This window comes from Lemur catta, chromosome 5, assembly GCF_020740605.2.
Source record: "Lemur catta isolate mLemCat1 chromosome 5, mLemCat1.pri, whole genome shotgun sequence".
NCBI lineage: Eukaryota > Metazoa > Chordata > Mammalia > Primates > Lemuridae > Lemur > Lemur catta.
In genome coordinates, this window is record NC_059132.1 from 27,981,881 (window position 1) to 28,003,352 (window position 21,472).

General features: G+C 44.0%; 1 protein-coding gene across 4 annotated transcripts in view; it reads right to left on the reverse strand.

Annotated features, from left to right (window-relative positions):
- Positions 1 to 21,472, reverse strand: part of GRIA1 (glutamate ionotropic receptor AMPA type subunit 1) — a 299,116-nt gene that overhangs the window by 86,582 nt on the left and 191,062 nt on the right. For all 4 annotated transcript variants that reach the window (XM_045551319.1, XM_045551318.1, XM_045551317.1 and 1 more), the window contains 3 exons: positions 13,215 to 13,325; positions 12,280 to 12,486; positions 6,228 to 6,598 (listed from right to left, as the gene is read on the reverse strand). In XM_045551319.1, the coding sequence (XP_045407275.1) occupies positions 6,228 to 6,598; positions 12,280 to 12,486; positions 13,215 to 13,325 (689 nt within the window). The remainder of the gene's footprint in view (positions 1 to 6,227; positions 6,599 to 12,279; positions 12,487 to 13,214; positions 13,326 to 21,472) is intronic.

The window sequence follows — 21,472 nt, forward strand, 5'->3', positions numbered from 1 at the left end:
GGTGAGGGAAAAGCAGTCAAGGGGAACACACACTGGTGGATTCCTTTGTGAGCTCCTCCTGGTAGCCTGGCCTGCAGGAGCAGGGGTCACCAGCAAGGTCTCTACCTTCAGTGGCCACAGGGCCTGGCTCATCTAGCAGGTAACACACTCCAGGGAAGTGAGCGTGCAGACCCTGGGCTCAGTGTTTACTACTCACGCTTGACACGATTTCCATCTGCACCATGGACCTTGCTTTCGTACTTCTAAGCTGACCTCCCTGGACAGCACCCTAGTTCAATGACTTTCAAACTTTAATGCCCATCTGCACTGAGGCAGACAGGGGATGGGGGCTTGTTAAACATGCGGAACTCTCTCTCCAACTGCAGAGTTTCCTATTGCAGAGATTTAAGTAGGTCTGAGAATCTGCATTTGGACAAAGATCCCAGGTGATTCTGACATGTGGGGGATCCCAGCAGAACCCCCCATACCCAAACTCAAGACCCAGAGCATCTATCACACATTTCCTGCCTCATGGTTGTCCACACATCCTTGTGACACTGTTCCTTGCAGCAATGAACCTGTGGCCTAAATAAAGCTTGTGCTTTCAAATGCAAGATGTTTTATAATTCAGGCTGCTTCCATCAACTTCTCTGAGTATTTTAGTTCCAGCCTCCTTCTTGCCCCACAAACACTCCAGCTACATCAAGATGAGCAAGAAAAATGGGTTTGCATGGCCTTCTCTGGGAGGGGAGGGCAGAGAGCAGGAGGAGGAAGCGGGTAGGTTTCTCACCATCTCTCAGCACCGGAGGCAGGCTGGCTGCTGAGGAATTTGTGTGTGAACGCAAAGGTCAGGCTGTCATTGGTTATCAGCTTGGACTGTTTGCATCGGCCACCTTGTTCCCATGGTGAGACAGTTACAGGGCCCCCAACAAGTAAATTCGTTGGGGGGCATGATATAGGGTTCCAGATCTCCAAAGTGCCACCACTCCCCCACCCGAGACTTCTCCCTGAGAGTAATAATTATCTTCACCAGGTGGAGATAATTATCATGCATGCTAATACCGTCTATGATCAGGAATAAAAGGAAGAGTTCTGAGAGCTGAAATCATAATTTCCCATTTTCCTCTATTCCCCTAGGACCTTCCAAGCTTGTCTCAGTCTCCTTGCTAGGGTCATCTGAACCCAGACAAGTACTGACACCATGGAGAAGCCATTGGGAGAGTGGGGGCTGTGAGCATAGGGAGTGGAAGAGGCTCGCTCTTAGTATGCACGGGAAGGTAGCATTGGATTAGGTGTCAACTGGCCACAGATATTCTCTGGGCAATTTTAGAGAAAATCCCTTTTCTCTCTTCTCTTGCCTCAGTTTCCTCATGTGTAACATGAGATGGATAAATTAGAGCATCCTAATGGTCCCGCTCAGAGCTAATGGTCCCTGGAACTGCAGCTCCCTGTTTTCCAAATGCTCCCTTCCTTCTTGGATTCACCCTCGAATCCTCCCTCTCCTCATCCTCATAGATCAATCTATCAGCAAGTCTTGTCAATCCTAGTTTCAGAGCAGAACATAAATCCATGTCCATGACTGTCACTGTAATTTCTGTCACTGTAATTTCCCCGGGATGGCAGTGAGAGCCTCTTGCTTGGTCCCTCTGCTTCCACTCTGGACTTTTCTCTGCCCAAATTCATTTCCTCATAGCTCCCTAGGCTGGCACTTTAGCATGCAAATCAATCCTTCCCTTGCTTAAAACCCTCCAATGGCTTGCCACTGCATCTAAAGTAAAACATCAAATTCATACTATGGCCACAGAGCCCTGCGTGATTTGGCCCCTGCCTCTTTCTCCAATATCATCTCAAAGCACTGTTCTCTTCACTCACTGTAGCCAGACATGCTGGTCTGGTCGCTCCTCCAGTCCTCAAGAGCCCTAAGTTCTTTTCCACCCGAGAACCTCTGCACATGGCTATTTATGTCTGCCAGCTCTATACAAGCTTAGCTCCCTCTTACCCATCAGCTCCTCAGAGAAACCTTCTCAGAACACTCCAAGTGAATCTCCTTTAATTCCACTTCCTTTATTATCTATTGCAACAGCAGGTTCATTTTATTCATAGCACATCCCAATTTATACATTCACAATTGTTTGTTTAATGTCTGTCTTATATCACTATACTGCCAGCTCCTGGAAGCAAAGTCTCCTACCCCCCACGCTCCCTCATCAATATATTTTTATATCCTCAGCACCCAGCGCCATGCATGCTGTAGGCAGTTTGTAATATCTGTTGAATAAATGAATGATGTTGGCCACAAAGAGGGGGCAAGTGTGCAGAAAAAGAAGTTGGGGGAACTAGAGATAAATTTTCTCTATGATAATTTTTGTTCCTTCTTTAATATATCTCTTCTTAAAACGTTCTCTGTATGGAAAAAGGAATCGAAAATATCTATTAAAAATGGGTCTTCGGGCACAAGAAATAGGCCTACAAAGTCAATTCATAGATGGCTTTTTAATCTCACCATCAAACTAATGAAAAAAATCATAATGCGTGATCACAGCTAAACTGAATTTTAACTTTCACCTTGTAATAGGTTACACAAAACCAATTTATCAAATAAACATTTCAAAGGGAGCAGGGAGGAGTCTTTAAAGCATTTCAGTAGCATTTGCTGGCACACATCATTCATTGCCTGTGCTAGTACCAGATTATTTTTATCTATTTGTGATGCTAGCGCAGAAAACATTGATTTTAGGCCCAACGGCCAATGTTGCTGGTAACCCTCACCCCCCCGCAATATCCTTTCCTACCTCTTCTACTCTAGAGGCTAGAAAACCTAAATCCTTATCTTCTAGCCTCCCTTACCACTAGAAATATCATGGCTCTGCTCAATGAGATAAAAGCAGACATCTGTGTGGAGTGGAGAGTATTTTGTTAAACTTTTGTTTTTCTGATCCACAGAGACAGAAATAGGAGGTGGCACTTCTTTCCCTTCATGCTGCTTGAATTTGGGCACGATACCTAGGAGCTGCCATCTTGTGACCAAGACTAAAAGGCCGAGAAAAATCACAGAACAGCCAATCCTGATTTCATTGAGGCACGAGCCACTTCCTACCACCACTTTTCTTACAGTTCGAGAAAGATAACCCTCTATCTGTTCACATTACTGTGGTCAGGTTTTTTTTTTTTTTATTACTTGTAGACAACCACATTTGATCACATTTTGTTGGTTTTTGGTTACTAGACATTAACAGTAACCTTTAAAAGATTAGAAAGAGATACAGCTACTTGTGGCTCAGTGTAGACACATGCAATTCATATGGAACTTACTTTCTTGAATTCTAAATTAGTGAGGGTTTACAATAGATTCTTTAAATAAGCGTCAAGAACAATTAATTGAAGCTCACTTGGAAAGATGTTTGATGTATGCAAACCCCTAGAAGTCCCTTTAACTGTAGCACCCAGAGTGTCTTGCAAAGTGCTGTGTATATCAGAGACTCATGAAACTTAGGGACTTTGTGAGGAAATATGTAAACAACAACAAAAGTTTCTGTTGGTGTTTTTTATTGTCTACTTGGTCTCTGGCCCTGATCACTGTCTTAGTGCCCTTGCCTTTTTGTCTGGTCCAAGGTGAGATGAAGTATGTGTCTTTTCAACTTATATTTCTAAGAAACATTGTGATGCATATTCTAATTCTAATGGGGGTTTCTACAAGCTCCTAAACTCTGGGATTGGACAGGGTGGGCATGATAGGGAAAAATCCATGTCAAGTGGATCAAACTCCTTATTCTGGCAGTTAACTCTTCTTGTCAGACCTTTCATCCAAAGTCACAAATCCTTCCTCCCAGCTTCTACAAGGAGGAGCCTCAGGAGGCCAGATATTGTTGGTCTCTGGAGAGAACCACTGGCTATTTCTGCTGTGTCCATGGATTTCTCCAGAAGAGGGTACTGGGCTTTCAAACCAGTGTGCGCAGTGGCATCCTTTCTTCTAGTGAAGTTTAGTCAAAGTCCGATATATAAAATCATGAAAATAATAAAAAATAGCATTCATTTTACAGCGCTTCCTAAGTGAAGGCTGAGTACTGTGTCATAGGTTCTATGTATCAATCTCTTAAACCTTACAACAATACTTGAGGTAGGAACAGTTATTTCCATTTTATCAATGAATAGAGGCATAGAATAGAGTTGTTTTAGTAAAACCAGGGAGAAGGGAGACTGAGTGCATTGCTGTACACTTTCATCTTAACCTTGGTGTCAGCTCCTAAGATACCCCAATGGAACCCCAGAAGTCCAGAAAACAGAGTTTGAAAATCCTCTTGCAGCCAGAGGTCACACACTCCAATACTCTCAGGGACCATCGGAGTAACTCAGGGGTGAAAAATGTCAGGTGGGGGTTGTGGTGAACTGGTGAATGCGTGGACCTGTTAAGAGGATGGCCACCACTCGGTTTTGGACAACCGTTGCCAAATTCTTTATAGATTAAACAAAAACGTGCCCGACAGAGGATTCAGTTTGTGGACCATGAGCTTGAGACCTCTCAAAGAATAGTGGAGAGCATGAAAACACAACCTGATGTCAGACCACAAAGTGCCGATAAGAGGCAAGATGCCCACTCAAGTAATGGAGAAAAATAGGCTCACGAATCTTTTTTGACATGTGCGTGTTTTGATGGTCCTACATTGTACTGACTAGATAAGAATCATTTTTTCCCACTGTTTATCTACTGGCCTGATTTATTTTTAAGCAAGCCCTTCCCCTGTTTGGTTCCTTCTACTCTTCACCATGTGTTTGCCAGTATTGGCCAAGCATCCAGTCTCACACCTCCTCTCCCACGCCCCCCACCCCGACTGTCTTCTTATTTAAAGAAAAACAAGATCATAATGAACGATGAGACTTTCTAAGTTATGCAGCAGGCAAAATAAATCCTGAGGGAAGCTTGTTAGAAAGATTTTACTCTGTTGCCCCTTAGGAGAATCGGTCCCCATTGACACTAAAATGCAAAACATAGACAGGTGGTAAGGATGCCTCCAGAACACGTCTGTGAGGCCTTGATATTTATGCCCTTGTGCCCTCAGATCCATCCATGGAGGCCGACATCTGAGCCATGACTCCCTGTGCTCTTTTGAAATTTGGTAATCTACCAGGGAATGCCTAACAGAAAAAGAATTCATAGACATTAAGTAACTGTAAAAGGAAATCAGTGCTTATTGAAGAGGTAAATCAGAGGAGAATTGTACTTAATAGGATGAATATTCCAGAATGTAGTCAAAAGATCATTACACATAAAGACAGGAGGTCAGTAAATGTGGTGATTAGTCTAGATTGGTAGTTTTCCAATTTTTTTGTTCCTTCTCTCCTTTCTACCCTTTTCTCCTTATCTTCAGAATCACTTTTTTCAAAATAAATTATATTCAGAAATCCAATATATAAAACTGACAAAAGCGGAGCTACTCTGGTTTCATGTGGGGGCCTGAAACCCCACTGATTTGATTACACTAGTACTTTCATTGAGATACCTGAGGCACCTCTGAGAAAATCCATTTTTGAACCACAAGAAACATATTTACCATGGGAGCTAGATAATTTCCAGGGACTTTCTCAGAACCAAGAAGAGGAAAACCTTTTTCTCTTTAGGTTGAATGAAGCCAAGGTCTACTAGGGTGCAGTGATTTGCCCAGGACCACGGAGGGAGCCCATGTGCTAGATAGAGCCAGTGCTAGAAGCCACTCATAGTCTGGTGCTCTTTCCACCATGCAGAAGTAGTATAGGACAGTGATCTGAATCTCAACTCGCTTGTCTACTGGTCGTGTAACCTTGGCAAAATATGCAGCATATCTGTTGTTTGTCCTTTGTAAAAGGGGATATAATGAGAGTTCCACCTTATGCTTCTGTAAAGACTCAATGAGATAATGCATGTGCAGGACTCAGAAACTCGCTTGGCATATGGTAGGTGCTCAATAAATGTTAGTTATACCACACTATCCACCCAGTCCTTTCTTTGTACTCTTCAGCTACAGAACATCAAAGTTGTGATTATGCCTATGAATCTTGACAGAGCCCATCAACCAGAAAGCAGACAGAGTGGCCCAGCCACAGGATCCTCCAGACAATCCACAGTATGCAATGGACAGTTGACTCTAAAGAAGAGTTGAAAAACTGAATACAATGAAGTCTGGAAATAACTCCCATCTCTTAACTTTCCAGTATTATTTCCCCTCCAAAAAATAGCATTGAGCAAAGAAAGGAGTTGAGAAGGGCTGACTGACCTGGGAGAAATGTCACATCCTTGCTGCATGAAGGCTCCCAGGGAGAACCACAGGCTGTTGAATATCCCAAATTCATTGGACTGGTCACTGGTTGTCTGGTCCCGTCCTTCCTCAAACTCTTCACTGTGCCATTCATAGGGGCTGAAGCGGCTGACCAGGAAGAGGACGACACTCACTCCAATGTAGGCAAAAACAATGCACATCCAAATCTCATAAGCCAAAGGATCAAGGAAGGAGAAGACCCCCGGCTTGGATTTCTGTGGTTTTTTAATCATGATGGAGATCCCCAAACTCATAAATGGCTTGGAGAAATCTATAACCTCTTCCCGGACCAAGGTGATGGTCAAGGGGGCCACAGCCACATCTGCTCTCTGCAAAAAAAAAAAAAAAAAAAAAAAAAAAAAAAAAATGCAGTTGAGCCCAGCAGCTCTCGTTTCTCTCTTCACTGTGACTATTCTTTATAATCTTAAAGGATGTGAGAGTGGGAAATCCAACCCCTCCTATTCTATAAAATATTTCTGACAAATAGATGATCAGCTCCATATCTTACAGGAGAGATTGTCCCATTTATTTGACAGTTCTAATTATTAAAGTCTTCTTCCTCATCCTGCAAAAAGAAGGCTGTCATGATATCTGTTATTTTTGCCTGCCCAGCAGCCATGCCTCCTTCTTCTGCTAGGAGAAACACTCCTATCCTGCTCTCGGTCCTCCAGGTTGGAATGGGGCTAATCACTCTGGTCACATGGGGAAGCATGTGACCCAGGTCTGGCCACTCAGCATCTTTCACCCCCTGGCCAGAATGGTTCATTCAAGGATGGCATAGGACCTAAGTGGGTTTAGTGAGAATTAGCTCTGAGAGCCAGAGCCGAGAGATACAGAGGATGATCCTTGATGCCCAGTAATTTGGGCCACTCTAAATTCAGGGGTTACCCTGGACTCCCTAGGAACATTCCTCTGTTGGAGAGAATATGAGCCAATGCTTCTGCTTGCCTAAGCCAGTTTGAATTGGGCTTCTCTTAATCCAGGCTAACAAGGTAGTTCTGGCAAATTTAACTCGATAGACATTTATTGAACACTTATTATGTGCAGGCTCTAGGCTAGAAACTTGTAGGTAACTATAGTCCCGACATTCAGGAAATTACAAACTAGTAGGAGAGATTCACACACACACACACACAATTTTTCAGCCTACATGGTGTACGGGATATGTACTATCCAAGAGACACAAAATGCTATGGGAGACCAGGGAGAGATTTATCCTGGCTGGGGAGATCAGGGACTGTATCACGGAAGAGGTTACATGTAAATTTGGCATTGAAGGAAGGGTGCAATTTTGACAGGTTGTTCTGGCACTGAATAGCATCCCAGGAGGAGGGAACCACGTGAGTTAAAGGCCTGGCAGTGATAAGGTAAAATAGCATCATAACTAATTTTTTTCCCCCAGGAAGACTGCTAAGAAATATACCAATAATCCCATTTTTAAATTTCAAATCTGGCAAGTAGATAAGCAAGAAAAGATTGTAAGAAATGTTTATCCTTTCACGTGAGCTCACCAGGCCTTGCTCCTCTGTCTTTCCCACCTCTCTCTAACAGCAGAAGCACTGGCATCTACTCAATAAAAATGCTCTGCTCTATTGGCCTGTGATCAAGAGATCCTGGAAACCCAAGAGGGTTTCTGTGGACAGAAGCCACAGCATTGATTTCTGAGCTGAGAGACAGGCCCATGCAAGTCTGTTTGAGGCAAATTGCTTTCTCTTATGACTCTGTGCAACAGTCCAGATGTGAGACTGGTGACAGATGCTGTGCAGATGAAAACCCTGCCCACCCACCAGCCGGCTGTTGCATTCAGATGATTTCCACTGGTTACTCTCATTGGCTGGGATTATTGAGAAGGTGCTTTAAGTGGAATAAAAAGCCTCGCTTCAGAATGACTTAAGTTCTCACCTACAGAAAGAAACTTCCCATAAAGCAATGTGGAGTCAGGTTTGAATTTCATAGTAATCTATTTTCTTCCCCCAACACTTGCTGTATAAATCTTGATAATTTTTTATGAATACAAGCCAGTGCAAGGGAGAAGATAGCTACTCTTTTCTCTGCAACCCAACAGAAAAGGAATGGGGGAGAAAAGTAATGGGAGTGACTCAAAGGGATTGACCACAAGTGACCCAGAAAGGAGCCAGATAAAGACACAAGCTCTGAAAGGGGTAAATGGTATTGAATGCATTTGTTTATTGCTTTCTGATGTGAGTTAATAAAAGGGATCGTAGACTGGAGAATCATAGATCCATACAGTCTTAATGCTTACTTCATTAGCAGTTCAAAAATTTGTTCCATGGAACATGATTTCTGGAAAGATGTTAATAACATGAAAATAACACAAAAATGTGCATGTATGGGAAACGTGTGGGATTTAAACAGGTTACTTTTGGACTTCTCGGAACCTTTAAATGACCAATAGGCACCGAGAATTTCCAAGAGGGGTAGGTAGGAGGCAGTATTTCCAAACTTATTTGGCCATGGGTCATTCATTTCCCTAAGCATCAAAAGACCCATGGATGCAGGATGCAAACAGTGGGAGATGCTAAGTTCAACTGCTTCATTTTATGGATAAGAAATTCAGATCCAGAGAGGAAAGGCGGTTTGTGCAAAGCAGCAGTGTTTTAGCTTGGTTGATATTGACTGACAGGCCTCAGGAATTAATTTCTACCACCTGACGTAGTTACTGGAGCTTCACAGGGTTGGTCGAGAGTGGAGCAGAGTGAAGACCAGGCTGCTCTTCTCTGCAACTTGCTGACAGTGTGGCCTTGAGTGAAACAGTTTTCTTCTTGGATATCAATATTCTCATTAAAAAAAGTGTAATCATTCTAGTTTTGGCTATTTCACAGGATTATTTTGTGAGGGTCAAAATAATTCAAATACATGAAGTACTGTGAAATGTGAGCATTTATAGGCACTCAAAATTATTTTCTTAAACTGACATCTTAGGACAATGGCTCTCGCACTTGAGCGTGGGTACGTCGGAATCACCTGGAGGGCTTTTAAAAACATGCATGGCAGAGTTTCTAGATTCAGTGAATCTGGGGTAAGACGTGAGAATTTGCATTTCTAACAAGTTCGCAGGGGATGCTGCTGCTGCTGGTGGTCCGGGGACCACACTTTGAGAATTGCTGCCCCAGGACATCCCCAAACAAAATATGTGATGTCAAGAGACAATCCTGGGAAAACAGGACACAGTTTCAATCTGGTGGGAAAAAGCAAAAAGTGATTCACACTATGAGGGATGGAGATTTACTCTGAGCCAGGCACTGCATAGATGAATGCTCCCCATCACCGCCCTGTGGTAAAGGATTCGCTTTCCCCGTTTTACTGGGGTGGCCCACGGTGGAGTCATGCAATCAGGAAGTTGACAGAAGTGAGACTCAAATCCAGGTGTCTAACTGTGAACCTCACTCTTTTTCTGCTCCACTAAGACAAAGGAGAGACAGGAAGACAGCTGGGAAGAAGGCAAAAAGACAGATCTATGCAAAAAGCAGACATTTCATTTGCTGCGTGTGGCATCTCCAAATGCAGACACTTGCTGTTCTCTCCGTTAATATCGGCTTTGCAGTCCAGCATTTGGATGGTGTGATTGCTGCAGAGGCAGTATGTCCCAGCGTGGAGGACAGAGCCGGGGCTGTGTGTCCTGACTCTGCTTTCACTAGCTGCGCTTCCTGTGCCAAATTATCTAACGTAGTGCTTAGATAATATAAAATGTGGACAATGATCTTATCTACTTTATGGGGCTGATACGAGGAGTACATGAAAGAATGTGAGTGTCTAGCATAGCACCTGGCATATGCTATGTGATGAAATGTTACTACTATCATTGCTTATGAGAACAAGGAGGAGTAAAAGGAGGTAAGAGAGACCCTGATTGACTTAGCTATTTAAAAGGCACTGAAGGAATAAATCTGGAGGCCTCCAGATGAATTTTTCCTGACCTTTCTTGTTGTTTGAGGTTGTGAGATACTTCCCCAAACCTCTCTGTTCTTCCTCAGAGGAACGGGAAGGGAAAAAGGGAAGGGAAGGGAAGCCAAACTAAAGATAAAGGACAGGCATCCAATTATGTCCATCATGGAGAGTCAGAAGACGGTTTTTACTGGGCTGCGGGACGGGCCTGGTGACGGGGAGGAGTCTGGAACAAAGCTCGCTGCAGAGGCACTGCCATCCAGAGGTAGCTCTAGCTTGCTGAGCCCTGGTGAGCCGATGACTCACCCCTGGCTGCTGGCTATTGGGGGGCTTGTCCTCAGGATGATCGGACCATTGTTCTGCCCACATCATGGACTTTTCACCTAGGGAACTGCACTACATGAGGTGAAGGTGAAGAGAAATGCTGGAGAAGGTGAAAAGTTCACAGCAGTTGCCATGGGGATGACCTTAAGAGCTTGGTGGGCGTTCCCATGGAAACTAGCCTCCAGAGGCAGCGTGCACCATCCATGTCTCCAGCTTTCATCAATGGAGCCTCCAAGGGGAATAAGGAAGGGGAGAGGCACAGCCCATTCCTCGACTCCTTAGCCACCTTCACAGGTCATCTCAAAAGCCACCTCCCTGAGGAAGATTTTTTTTTTTTATTCCATCCTTTTCTTCTTTGAATTCCCTTTATATATCTCTCACGGTCATCATGACTCCTCCTGCCCTGATATGAGACTAGGAGATTTAATAACCTCATAAATTGTTGCCCCTCCTGACCGGCACTTAACATCTACCTGGGGCTTCGCATCCGCTTCAGCCCCAAGACCCAGCTTGGAGTTTTCCATTTTCCAGCGAAGCCCCGGTGGCCCCTTTCCTGCACGTGGCAGCTGATGCTTCTTCCATGGCCTCTGTTTCTCTATTCAGGTACCCTCATGATCTCCCACTGACGCACCCACACCCTTCTCCCTGCCATTTCTTATTCAAACTCACCCCTGACCACTCCTGGATCCAAGCCCTCGACAAAACCATCAGTATTTTCTCACTCTCCTCTCACACCTTGCTCATGTCCACTACCATCCTATTTTTACACTTTAGAAATTCCTGGGCTGCTTTTCTCTCTTTCTATTTATACACGGCCACTTCTTAAGTTCCACATCCTCCCCGAGGGCTAGACTAACTCACACGAGCCTCTCATCTGAACCATACAACTTAACTGCTCAGTTCCATGCTATTGTTTACTATTCTTTCTCATTATCTTTTCTACCCCATAAAATGTTAAGATCTTTGGGGACTGGGATCAGACCTTTAGCTTCACAGTGATGCCGTAAATACTTAATGTGGGGCATTCGGTGGCTTCTCCAAACTTCTTTAATTTATTGAAGACTTTATAGCAACTGTGCATGGAGTTATTTCAAGTGTGGTGAGTGATATATAAAGATAGAGCAGACCTATCCCTATTACACAGATAACCATTACATCAGGCAGGGAAAGCCATAAAAAAAAGTAGACACTAAATTCTACAGGGGAAGGTGAGAATAGTTAAAAGGGGAGTTCACACCTGTTATGGGGAGAAAGAAATGACACCTTGGAAAAAGCACTATTTTGAAGGAGTAGGATTTTAAAGGTGGAGAATGGAAGGGAGCACTCTGGGAAACAGAGTGAGTGAGGGGCAGTTTGGTGGAATTGGAAGTTTCATGAGAAGGAGTGGAAGGTCAAGTGACTAGACAGTTTGGATCCAGATGTATCTAATACCAGAGAAGAAACTAATACTGAGAGAGCCACAGTAACTCTTTGCAAAGGAGTGGCAACTCAGCAGTCTGTCTTGGGGAAAACCGATCACGGAGCTACACTGTCACCTGTTTTGGACAACAATCAACCGAAGTCACAGGACACTTAGTGGGGCTGAGGGAGCCGGGACCAGGAACCTGAACAGAGAGTGTCTTAAGACCTTGGATTTTGGCCAGCTCATCTATTCAGCAGCAACACTACTCAAGTATAGGGTCTAATAAGCATCTGTGGGCAGGGTCACCAAACCACCAAATGATTTCCCGTCAAACCGTCTGGCTTTGCCCTCCAACTCTGCGCCCTGGGGCAAACTTACTCCGTAGACCAGCTCTCCAACCATGCCGTTCCAGGCCTTCGTGTCAGGGTCTCGGGCTCCGTATTTTCCATCACTGACGATCTCAAGACGGTAGGAGTAGCCCACGTGCTTGGCAATCTCTGCCGCCAGCTCGACGCAGTATCCCTCGTAGCGGTCATTGCCCTCAAACTGGTTGGCATTCTTCTTGAGCATCACATACGGATCTTCCTGGTAGAGAAATGGGGAGACAGGGAATGTGGGTTACAGGCTCACCTGTGGGCAGGGAGGGCTTTGGCATGGAAGAGGAGGGCATCACAAACATTGGTTAACACTGGCGAAGGCTCTCTAGACCCTAAATCCACGTCCTCAATTTCTGCACCCCCTACCCCATTACAAGCATCTTCGGTTAAGGAAGCAAACTTTATTAAGACAAGAATGATTTATCATTAAGATATGGTTCACAGCTTTTCAAATTATGCTCCAGGAGATTTTGAATTTTTTGTAGATACCTCTGGGGGCACCATAGAGGGGAAGGAGACTGAGTGGGCTCCAAGTTTCTCATGACCTATCATTGAAAATCACAACAGCTTCACTTATAGCTACATCACATGCTGGACTTCAGGTGACTTTCTTTGGAAATGGCTTCTACTGAGAGAGGACAGAACACGAAAACGGGCAAAATTCAGTCTCACCTTCGTATTTTATATATGGGAAAACTGGCTCAAAAAAGGGTAAGTGGTTTACCCAAGGATACAAAGTATGAGATAGTGAACCTAAGAGGTACAGAATGATAACTCAGAACCTCTCATTTCCAGGGCATTCCTTTCCCCCCTCTCTGTTTATATCTCGACAGTTTTGTCGAGAAGAATGACAAAAAGCTTTTGCTCCTGGTGGAAAGCCCTTGTGCTGGTCCAGCATGAATCCCAAGTAACCTTGATGAAGGACTGAGTACTCACTAGGATTGTAGTGACGATGTATGTCCTATTCTGAACGCTTGAATTATCACCCCCAGCTTGAGCGTCTGTGGCTGCAGGGACAAACTTATCATCTTCATTCCAGTAACCGATCTGTCAATGAGAAGAAGGCGGAGATGTAAGGTGGCCCAGGCTCTTCAGGACCGGCCTGCTCTGAGCCACCCAGGCAACACCAGAGACAGAGAGGCAAGGAGCTCAGAACCCCACTGCACGGTGTTGGACACGCTGGGCTCTAAGATACCGGCAGAGAGAAACAACAAGAGGCAAGATGCTTCCCAGGCACTCCCAACCCTTCCACAGTGAAGACCCTCACCCAGGTGGGCTAAACCTGGAAATTGCCCCCTCGGAGGGACAAGGGCTTAGCTGTTCACACAGCTAAACTGTTTTGCAGAAAGCAAGCCAGGGCAGTGGGGATTTCCTTCCCTGCAGTTGTTCACAGGGCCAGAACCCACTTTCCCCCATACCTATTAACCCTTCCCTTCCCTGAGCTCATTCTGAACTGTGGCTGGCATCATATGATTTAAGCATTACATTCCTTTTACTCTCTTTTTAGGGTAACTGTCTTTTTTTCTGTCTAGATTTAATTTTCTAGCATGGTTACTTTATCCTTTATTTATTTATTCTCTTATTTCCAAGTATAAACTATGATGATACTGAGCATACAGTAGTGCCTAAAAATAATGATGGACATGTTAATTTTTCAAATATTAGTAGGTTATTTATGTTGACTCATTTTCCAAGGTCTTTCAGCTAATATTAATCGAATCCTTATAGCATACAAGGCTCTGAGCTAAAACCGGCGGTGGTGTGTGGCAGAGTTGAAAGAAACACAAAGAAGTCTGAGAGACAGGCCTTGCTCTGAGATTACCTCTGGCCTAAATGGGAAGACATGACACACACATACACATGGACCCAGAATTGACAGGTGCTGGGGTCCAAGGGGCTCAGAGAAGCAAAAGGCAAGTGCGGAATCCTATGCAGGAAGCAAGGCAGCAAGAGGAGGACGGGCTTAAGGTCATGAGAGATGAACAGGATGGGCCCAAACCTTTCAGGTTAGGGAGACTATGAGCTCAAGTGTGAAGGCAGGAATCTGCCCAGATACGTAAGTTCAGTGGGTCCCGGGTGGAAAGTAAGGTTAGCCCAAGAGGGCAGTCCGTTCTCAGAGTCTAAGGTAGCAAAGGGCTTTGAAGGCCAGGCTAAGCAGTCATGGTAAGAGGGGATCATGGAAGGTTTGGGGACAGCAGAATGACAGGGCTAATACACACAGACACATACACCCCTAAACCTAAGCTTTCTATACCTATCTCTCTCCTTCTTTCCCTCCCTCCCTCCCTCCTTCCTTCCCTCCTTCCCTCCTTCCCTCCTTCCTTCCTTCCTTCCTTCCTTCCTTCCTTCCTTCCTTCCTTCCTTCCTTCTTCCTTCCTTCCTTCCTCTCTTTCTCTCTCTATCTCTGTCTTTATCTCTATATCTATTTAGACAATTGTGTTTTGTTTTGTGATCGTTATGTTGCCTGTAGATATAAAGAGAAAAAGGAAAGAGAACTAGAAGTGCACATGCAGAGAGCGATGAGCAGATCTATCAATAGCCAGAACTCAGCTCAGGCTCACATAAAGCAAGGCACATGCCAATTGGTCAGCTGAAATGTCACCTTCACCTCGATGTCTTTCCCAGTTCCTTCAGCTGAAGATAAACAGTTCTTCCTGCAATCTCGCAGCCATTAGCAACCATAATTGCCAGCACTGATGATGTTCTTGCTATGTCAGAGGCTAAGTGTTCAACAGTTTTTGTGCCATTTCATCTGGCTTAGGGGAGTATGTCAACTTGTCCAAAGCGATGTGGCTGGAAAGTGGCTGAGCTGGGCCTGGAACCCTGGCAATCTGTCTCCGGAGGCCGCTTTGAACCACTATGCTATCCTTGCTGAGAGGGGACTTGGCCTTGGGCTGGGAATAGTTATTTATTGAATGCATTGGTTATCATTTATTGAATGCATTGCTGCATTTCAGGGACTCTTCTAAGTGCTTTTTATGTTTTAACTCCTTTCATCCTCACAAAAACCTATGAAGTGGGGAGTTAATTATCATTTCCGTTTTAAGTGTGAAGCAACTGAGATGTGGAGCAGTGAAGTGACTTTCTCAGGGCCACAGGATGGCTGTGGAACCAGGATCTGAGCCAAGAAGGCCGGCCCTGGGGCCGCGCCCTCCTGCGGCTCCGGGAAGCTGCCAGCAGCCCTCGAGCACCTGCTGTGTGCCCATCCCTCCCCTTAGCGCCCCGCCGCCCAGCCGTTTGCATCTGTCCCATCTCTCCGCGGTGCTGCAGGCTCCTCACGGACAGGACTGAAGTGTGTTCATTCTGGGGTCCCTGTCTTAGCCCAGCACATCCTTTCACGGAGAAGCAGCTCAGGAAACATTTGCGGAGAGAATGGACACACTCACCCAGCTGTGACCCGAGTGGCTTGGTGGACCCTGCTGACGCCCAGAGTGTTCGGAGGCCAGAGAGCGAGTGTGTCTCGGGGTACTGCATTGAGGTTCACCCTCAGCGTGTGTGTGTGTGTGTGTGTGTGTGTGTGTGTTATGCTGCCTGTGCAGAGGCTGTTTATGAACATGGAAGGAGACATGTGCCTTTAATGACATAAGGACCAGAAACTCAGGTTTCCAGAATGTCAGAGCTAGAAGAGGCCTCGGGGATCTTTTCACCCAACTCCTTCCTTTTACACTGCAGGGGTGGGGGGAAGAGAGGCTCAGATGCCAGGGACTTGCTCAAGACCACAGTGCAGTCTCAGCTCCCTCGCTTTGCCAGGGCAGTGCCTGTGGGGACCCTCCCCCACTGTCATGGGAGGTGGGAGGGGACAAGGAGGAGGAGGGAAGCTCTGGGTCCCTCATCCCTGCTCCAAAGGTCGGCTCTGCTTTTATCTGTTTCCCACACTGAGCGGGATTCCCCTTAAGAGCTGCTCTTCACAAGGGGCCCTGTGGCTAAAAAATAAATGTGTACAGCTACCATGGCAGTGTGTCATGATGCAAAGTTTGTGTGTTTTGGGGGTTTCTTTTGGTATTTAAAAAATCTTCAAAATATTTTCACAACATTTAACTCTTTTGATCCTTACACTATGCAAATAACACAGACAGGCTTGGGGTTCTTTCCTCTGTTTTTTACAGGTGAGAAAATTTAGGCTGAGGGAGATCAAACGATCTAACTTTTATCAGATTAGGGGCAGGACATAGGACCTGGGTTTCATGGACCTCAAAGGTAAGATTATTTAATAAAAATCAAAATGAACTTGGGAAAATACCTGCCAAATATGATTGTTTCTCCCCCCATAAATGATGCTAAGGTGTTTTATTTCCTCCTTTCCCCTCCTTCTCCTTTTTATCTGTTTTTTTCCCCTCCCATATTCCTTCCTTTCCTTCCTTCCTTTCTTCTTCCCTCTTCACAATTGGTCCACAGGTTTTGCTCTTCCTCCTCAAACCGTACAACCATCAGAAAGTCATTTTCTTTGGCATGCAACTAATTCCTCTAAAACCCACAGAGTATTAAGAGGTATTATTTTTAACAAAGAACAAAAATAATATTCAGTAGTCAAGAGAATGGTCTCTGGCCTCAGGCAGATCTGGTTTAAAAGCGAGAGTTTCCCAATTACTAACTGTAAGACCTTGAACAAGCTACTTGACCTCTACTGGCCTCAGTTTCACATCTGTAGGATGGATACAACAATGGTGCCTGCCTCATGTGCTGCTGTGAGGACTTATATGAGTTAATGCATATAAAACAATTAGCATAATGCACGGTTTATACTGAGTTGTCAGTAAGTTAAAACATGACATTCATTAGGGTAATGCCTTCTTGAAGGTTAACAGGTTTCTATACCAGAAGATATTTCAGTTTTCAATTTGCTATAAAACATTATCAATCTCCAAAAGAAGTATATATTATAGAGTATTTCTAAACTCACTTGACAGCATAACCCTTCTTGGCATACAGAATATTCTAGGACAAGTGGTTCAAAAATCACAAAAGATTGCTTTAAAATTTCAAGTTATTTTGATAAAAGGTGGGAATAAAAGTGAGATGAATCTGTACAGACTAGATTTATATGGCTCAGAAAAAGACTTTAAATTTCAAAATAGTGGTCTTTCAAAGCTAGTGTCATAAAACTATTGTTAAATTGGGATCTATAAAATATATTCTATAGCTTGGCTTCTATATAGCTACTTTCATATCAAAAGCTAGTAGAATAGTTGAATGCTGTAAACAAGCTTATTTTATTCCTAACTCTTTTGTAGGTGAATAAAACATAATATCGCCAGGATCAGTAGAGACTAAGAGATGGTCAGCCTCATGCTTGTGCTTCATGTAAGCTGGTAGACAGCGAAATCTGGTTCTACAGTTTGATGAAAAGAAACTGGAAAAGATTTTTGAAGAGACATTACACTTTGGAGATGAGAGCAAATTCCTCTTTCTTTAGGAAATGGTGGGTTATTATATAGCACTTTGATTGTCTATTGAGGATATGCAGGAACTTTGATTCTATCTGAAAGTAAATCAGAGTTAGCAGTTGGTAAAGATTGGGGCCCACCATTGAGGAAAGGATTTTAACAATTCTGACAGTGAGAGGTCTTCTCCTGGGGCCAGTTATAATTTTTGATCTCCTGTTTTCCATCCACCTCTAAAGATTCTTTGAATATAGAAAATGAGTCTAGATGATAGAGCAGATTTTTTTTGGATAAAGTCTTATCCACTTAAAGGAGATGATCATAGAATTGAAAATTCAATTGATCTACCTTGCACAGTCATCAAATCAAATTTATACATTGATATCTCCAGGCTGCCTCTGAAGCCACAGCCCCTTTCGTCCCCAAATAGGATTCATTATAATCAATTTTTACAAAGTAAGTTGCCCACTGTGGCAAAGATAACTAGCTGACCACCAAGCATTCTTGTTTGCCTTCCCTAGTGTAGACATGTTGGTAAAAAGTGGCTCCACAGCCAGCAACTATATTTCACAACCTGCTTTGCCTGTAGTTGGGTCAAGGGATTGGGTTGTGGCCAATGGAGTGCAGGGGAGGTGATGTGCATCTCTCCTAGGCCAACCCTCCCAAATCCCTATCACAGTTTCCATTTTCTTTTCTTTCCTATTAACTGGATATTGACATCCAGAAAGACCCAAGTAGATAGTGGAGCTTCCATAAGCCTGAGTCTCAGCCAAAACCCACATCCCCAAAACTGGACACTGAATGAACAAGAAATAAACTTATTTTACATCCAACAGCTGAGATTTCAGAGTTTATCTGTTACAGAACCTAGGGTTATCTAAACTAACACACTTAATAGATTTGAAGTTAATAAATTTATATGTAATTTTATCTCAGTTCTCCTTGATGTGTTATTTCATTAAATTTGCCAGAACTTTTTTTCCCTTACTTGCTGGTAGATCTATGGAATACGGGCAAGAATAGAATGCTCCCTGGTTGCCCCACAATATTCAATAAACTGCCCACTCATTTAATAAACAACCATTCATTTGCATATGCTTGCTATGTGTCCGTATACTCTAGGCAGTGACGATATAATATATTATACAAATATGGTCCCTGCTTTTAGAGAGCTGACATTTTAGGACATTGAGTAGGAAGAGAAGAGAGGAATAAAGACAATACATATCCAGACCAAGAGTTGGCAAACTTTATCTTAAAGGGCCAGACAGCAAATATTTTAGGCTTTGTGGATCACACAGTCTTTGTTGTGACTACTTATCTCTGCTGTTGCAAGGTGGCAACAGCCACAGAGAATATATAAACAAATGAACATGGCTATGGTTCAGAAAAACTTTACTTATAATTTTCAGTTGTCACAAATCACCTTCTTTTGATTTATTTCAACCATTTAAAAATGGTAATGTAAACATTAGCTCATGGGCTACACAAAAATAGGTGGCAGGCTGAATTTGGCCTGTGGGCTGAAGTTTGCCAACCTCAATCTAGATCAATTGACCAACAAAAATATAGTGGAAAAAACAAGCACCATGAAAAAAAAATGGGATAATGTGATTATGCTGGGGCGGTGGGAGCTACTTGAAAAAGTTTGGTCAGGAATGGCCTCTCCCAAGGTGGCTTCGCTTGGCCTGAGATCTGAACACGAAGGAGAAACACAGCACATGAAAATAGAGCGATAGGAAATGCCAGGTAAAGGAATGGCAAGTGCAAATGCCTTGAGGAAAGAGTGAACTCGATGTGCTAGGAATGCAAAGATGCCGGTGTAGCCAGAGTAATGAGCTGGAGAAAGAGCAGCAAGAGCTGAAGTCACAGGGAAGCAGCATCGGGGCTCTTAAGGCCAAGGTAAGGAGTCAGAATATAGTTTACCAGCAACAGGAAATCAGTGAAAGTTTTTAAGCATAGGAGCAAAATAATGTGAAATAACTGAAAATGATTGTTCCAGCTCTTATGGTGGAAAAGTGGCCCTCTAGAGGGACAAGAACATAGCAGGACTTGTGACTGATCAGGAGGCTACTGTAGGTGGCAGGGGAGGTAGCCTGGGCTCTGAGGTCAGCAGCAGAAATGGAGACAAGTCATAGCAGCGAGGCTGTATCTTAGAGCTATAACATGATTCCATATGTCTACAATTGGGTGGCAAGGATTTAAAGAGAAACTTCCATAGGGCGTATGGAATGAGGAGCTATGAATTCTTTGGGACTTTAGAAGATTACTTTTGATATCAGCAGGACTTTGTGCCCCGCCCCTTTGGTCTTCCTTCCTGCCTGTCTTTCCATTCCAGTTATACACAGGGTCAGAACTGGGGGCACAGACTTGGGCAGGGCAGGGGGGACTCAAATCAAGTTGAAATGAGAAGTAGGTGACTTCGACCAGACCAAACATTTCTACAGGAACAATGGTGATGGGCAGAGATGGTTAAATCAACAATAGTGGTCCCATCCATGATGTAAGAGAATTTTCCCTAAACTTCTCCAGTGAGCAGCCATTTATCAGAATTTGTAATCCTACCTGAAATTGAGAAGGTATTTTACTCAGAAAGAGATTCCTAAATCAGTACCCCATAGTGAAGTGGTGTCTCTGAATACCATTTCCTGAAGATTCAATTTTAGTAGAGCCAGTACCTACCCTGGCCTCAGAAGCTCCTATACTTCATGATGGAAGATGCTTAGAACACACACATTTCAGTGGATGTCACATTGGGTCCGGATACCTACAGGGTGTGCTGGCACATGCTTGGACAGAAAATAGGCCTGAGGAGCAGGACAGTGTCTCCAAGGATCTGAATTGGGAAGAAGCGGCTCCTTTTTATTACACACATCAGGTAAGGCCTTGTAATGTTCACTGAAACCAGCACAACTAGGTCACCCTTGCAAATCTGAGAAATTACTTTGCTCGGAGGCTGATTGAGTAAAAAGCCCGAAGCCACAGATAGATGTGAAGGAATTGATTTTCTGAAAGTCAGATACCCTGTAAACAAAGGATGTTTAAGCCCACATGCTAAGAAAGGATTTGGTCATTGGAAAGTGAGTTTAAAAACAGTCTCGGGATCTGAAAAATAAAGCACAGCCATTTGCTTGTGGATTTGAAGGTGCTCTGTTATTTCTGTTTCCTGATTTATCTATTCCATGGACTTGCACTGCCTGACTCACCCAGAGGCAATGCTGACATAAAATCCCTGCAAACCACAGAAAGGAGTTTAAAAGTACAAACAAACATGGGTCGCATGTTCACTACCACGTGCAGGTGTGACTTTTCTGAAACCCTTACTCCAGGCAGCGGGGTAGCAAGCATTGTCTTGTTTAGTCCTAACATCAATCCTGCGGGGCGGAGGGGTATTACCACCTTTTTCGAAATGATGTAATGAAGTTTAGGGAGGCTAAATAATTTTATCAAGGTCACGTGCCTAGTAAAGACTAAAGCAGAGGCTTAAATCCTAGTCTGTGTGCCTCTAAAGCCTGAGCTCTTAACCACTCTGCCAGCGTTTCTCATCAAATCCCCTAGAGCACCAAGCGGGACCCCTGCAGGCTGGAGAGGATGCTTTTGTAACATGTATGCATCCCTGGTTCTCATCTCTGTTTTCCAAAAGCAGACACCCAGGGGTCGGGACTCAGGAACCTGCGTTTTTAACAAGGCATCTAGTAATTCTTCTGTTCACTAAAGATTGAGAACCACTAATCTTACTTCAAGGCCTACACTTCTAAAGAGAAGTTCTTGGTAAAGAACAAGTCTTGAAGAGTTTTAAAAAAGGCTCCCAGC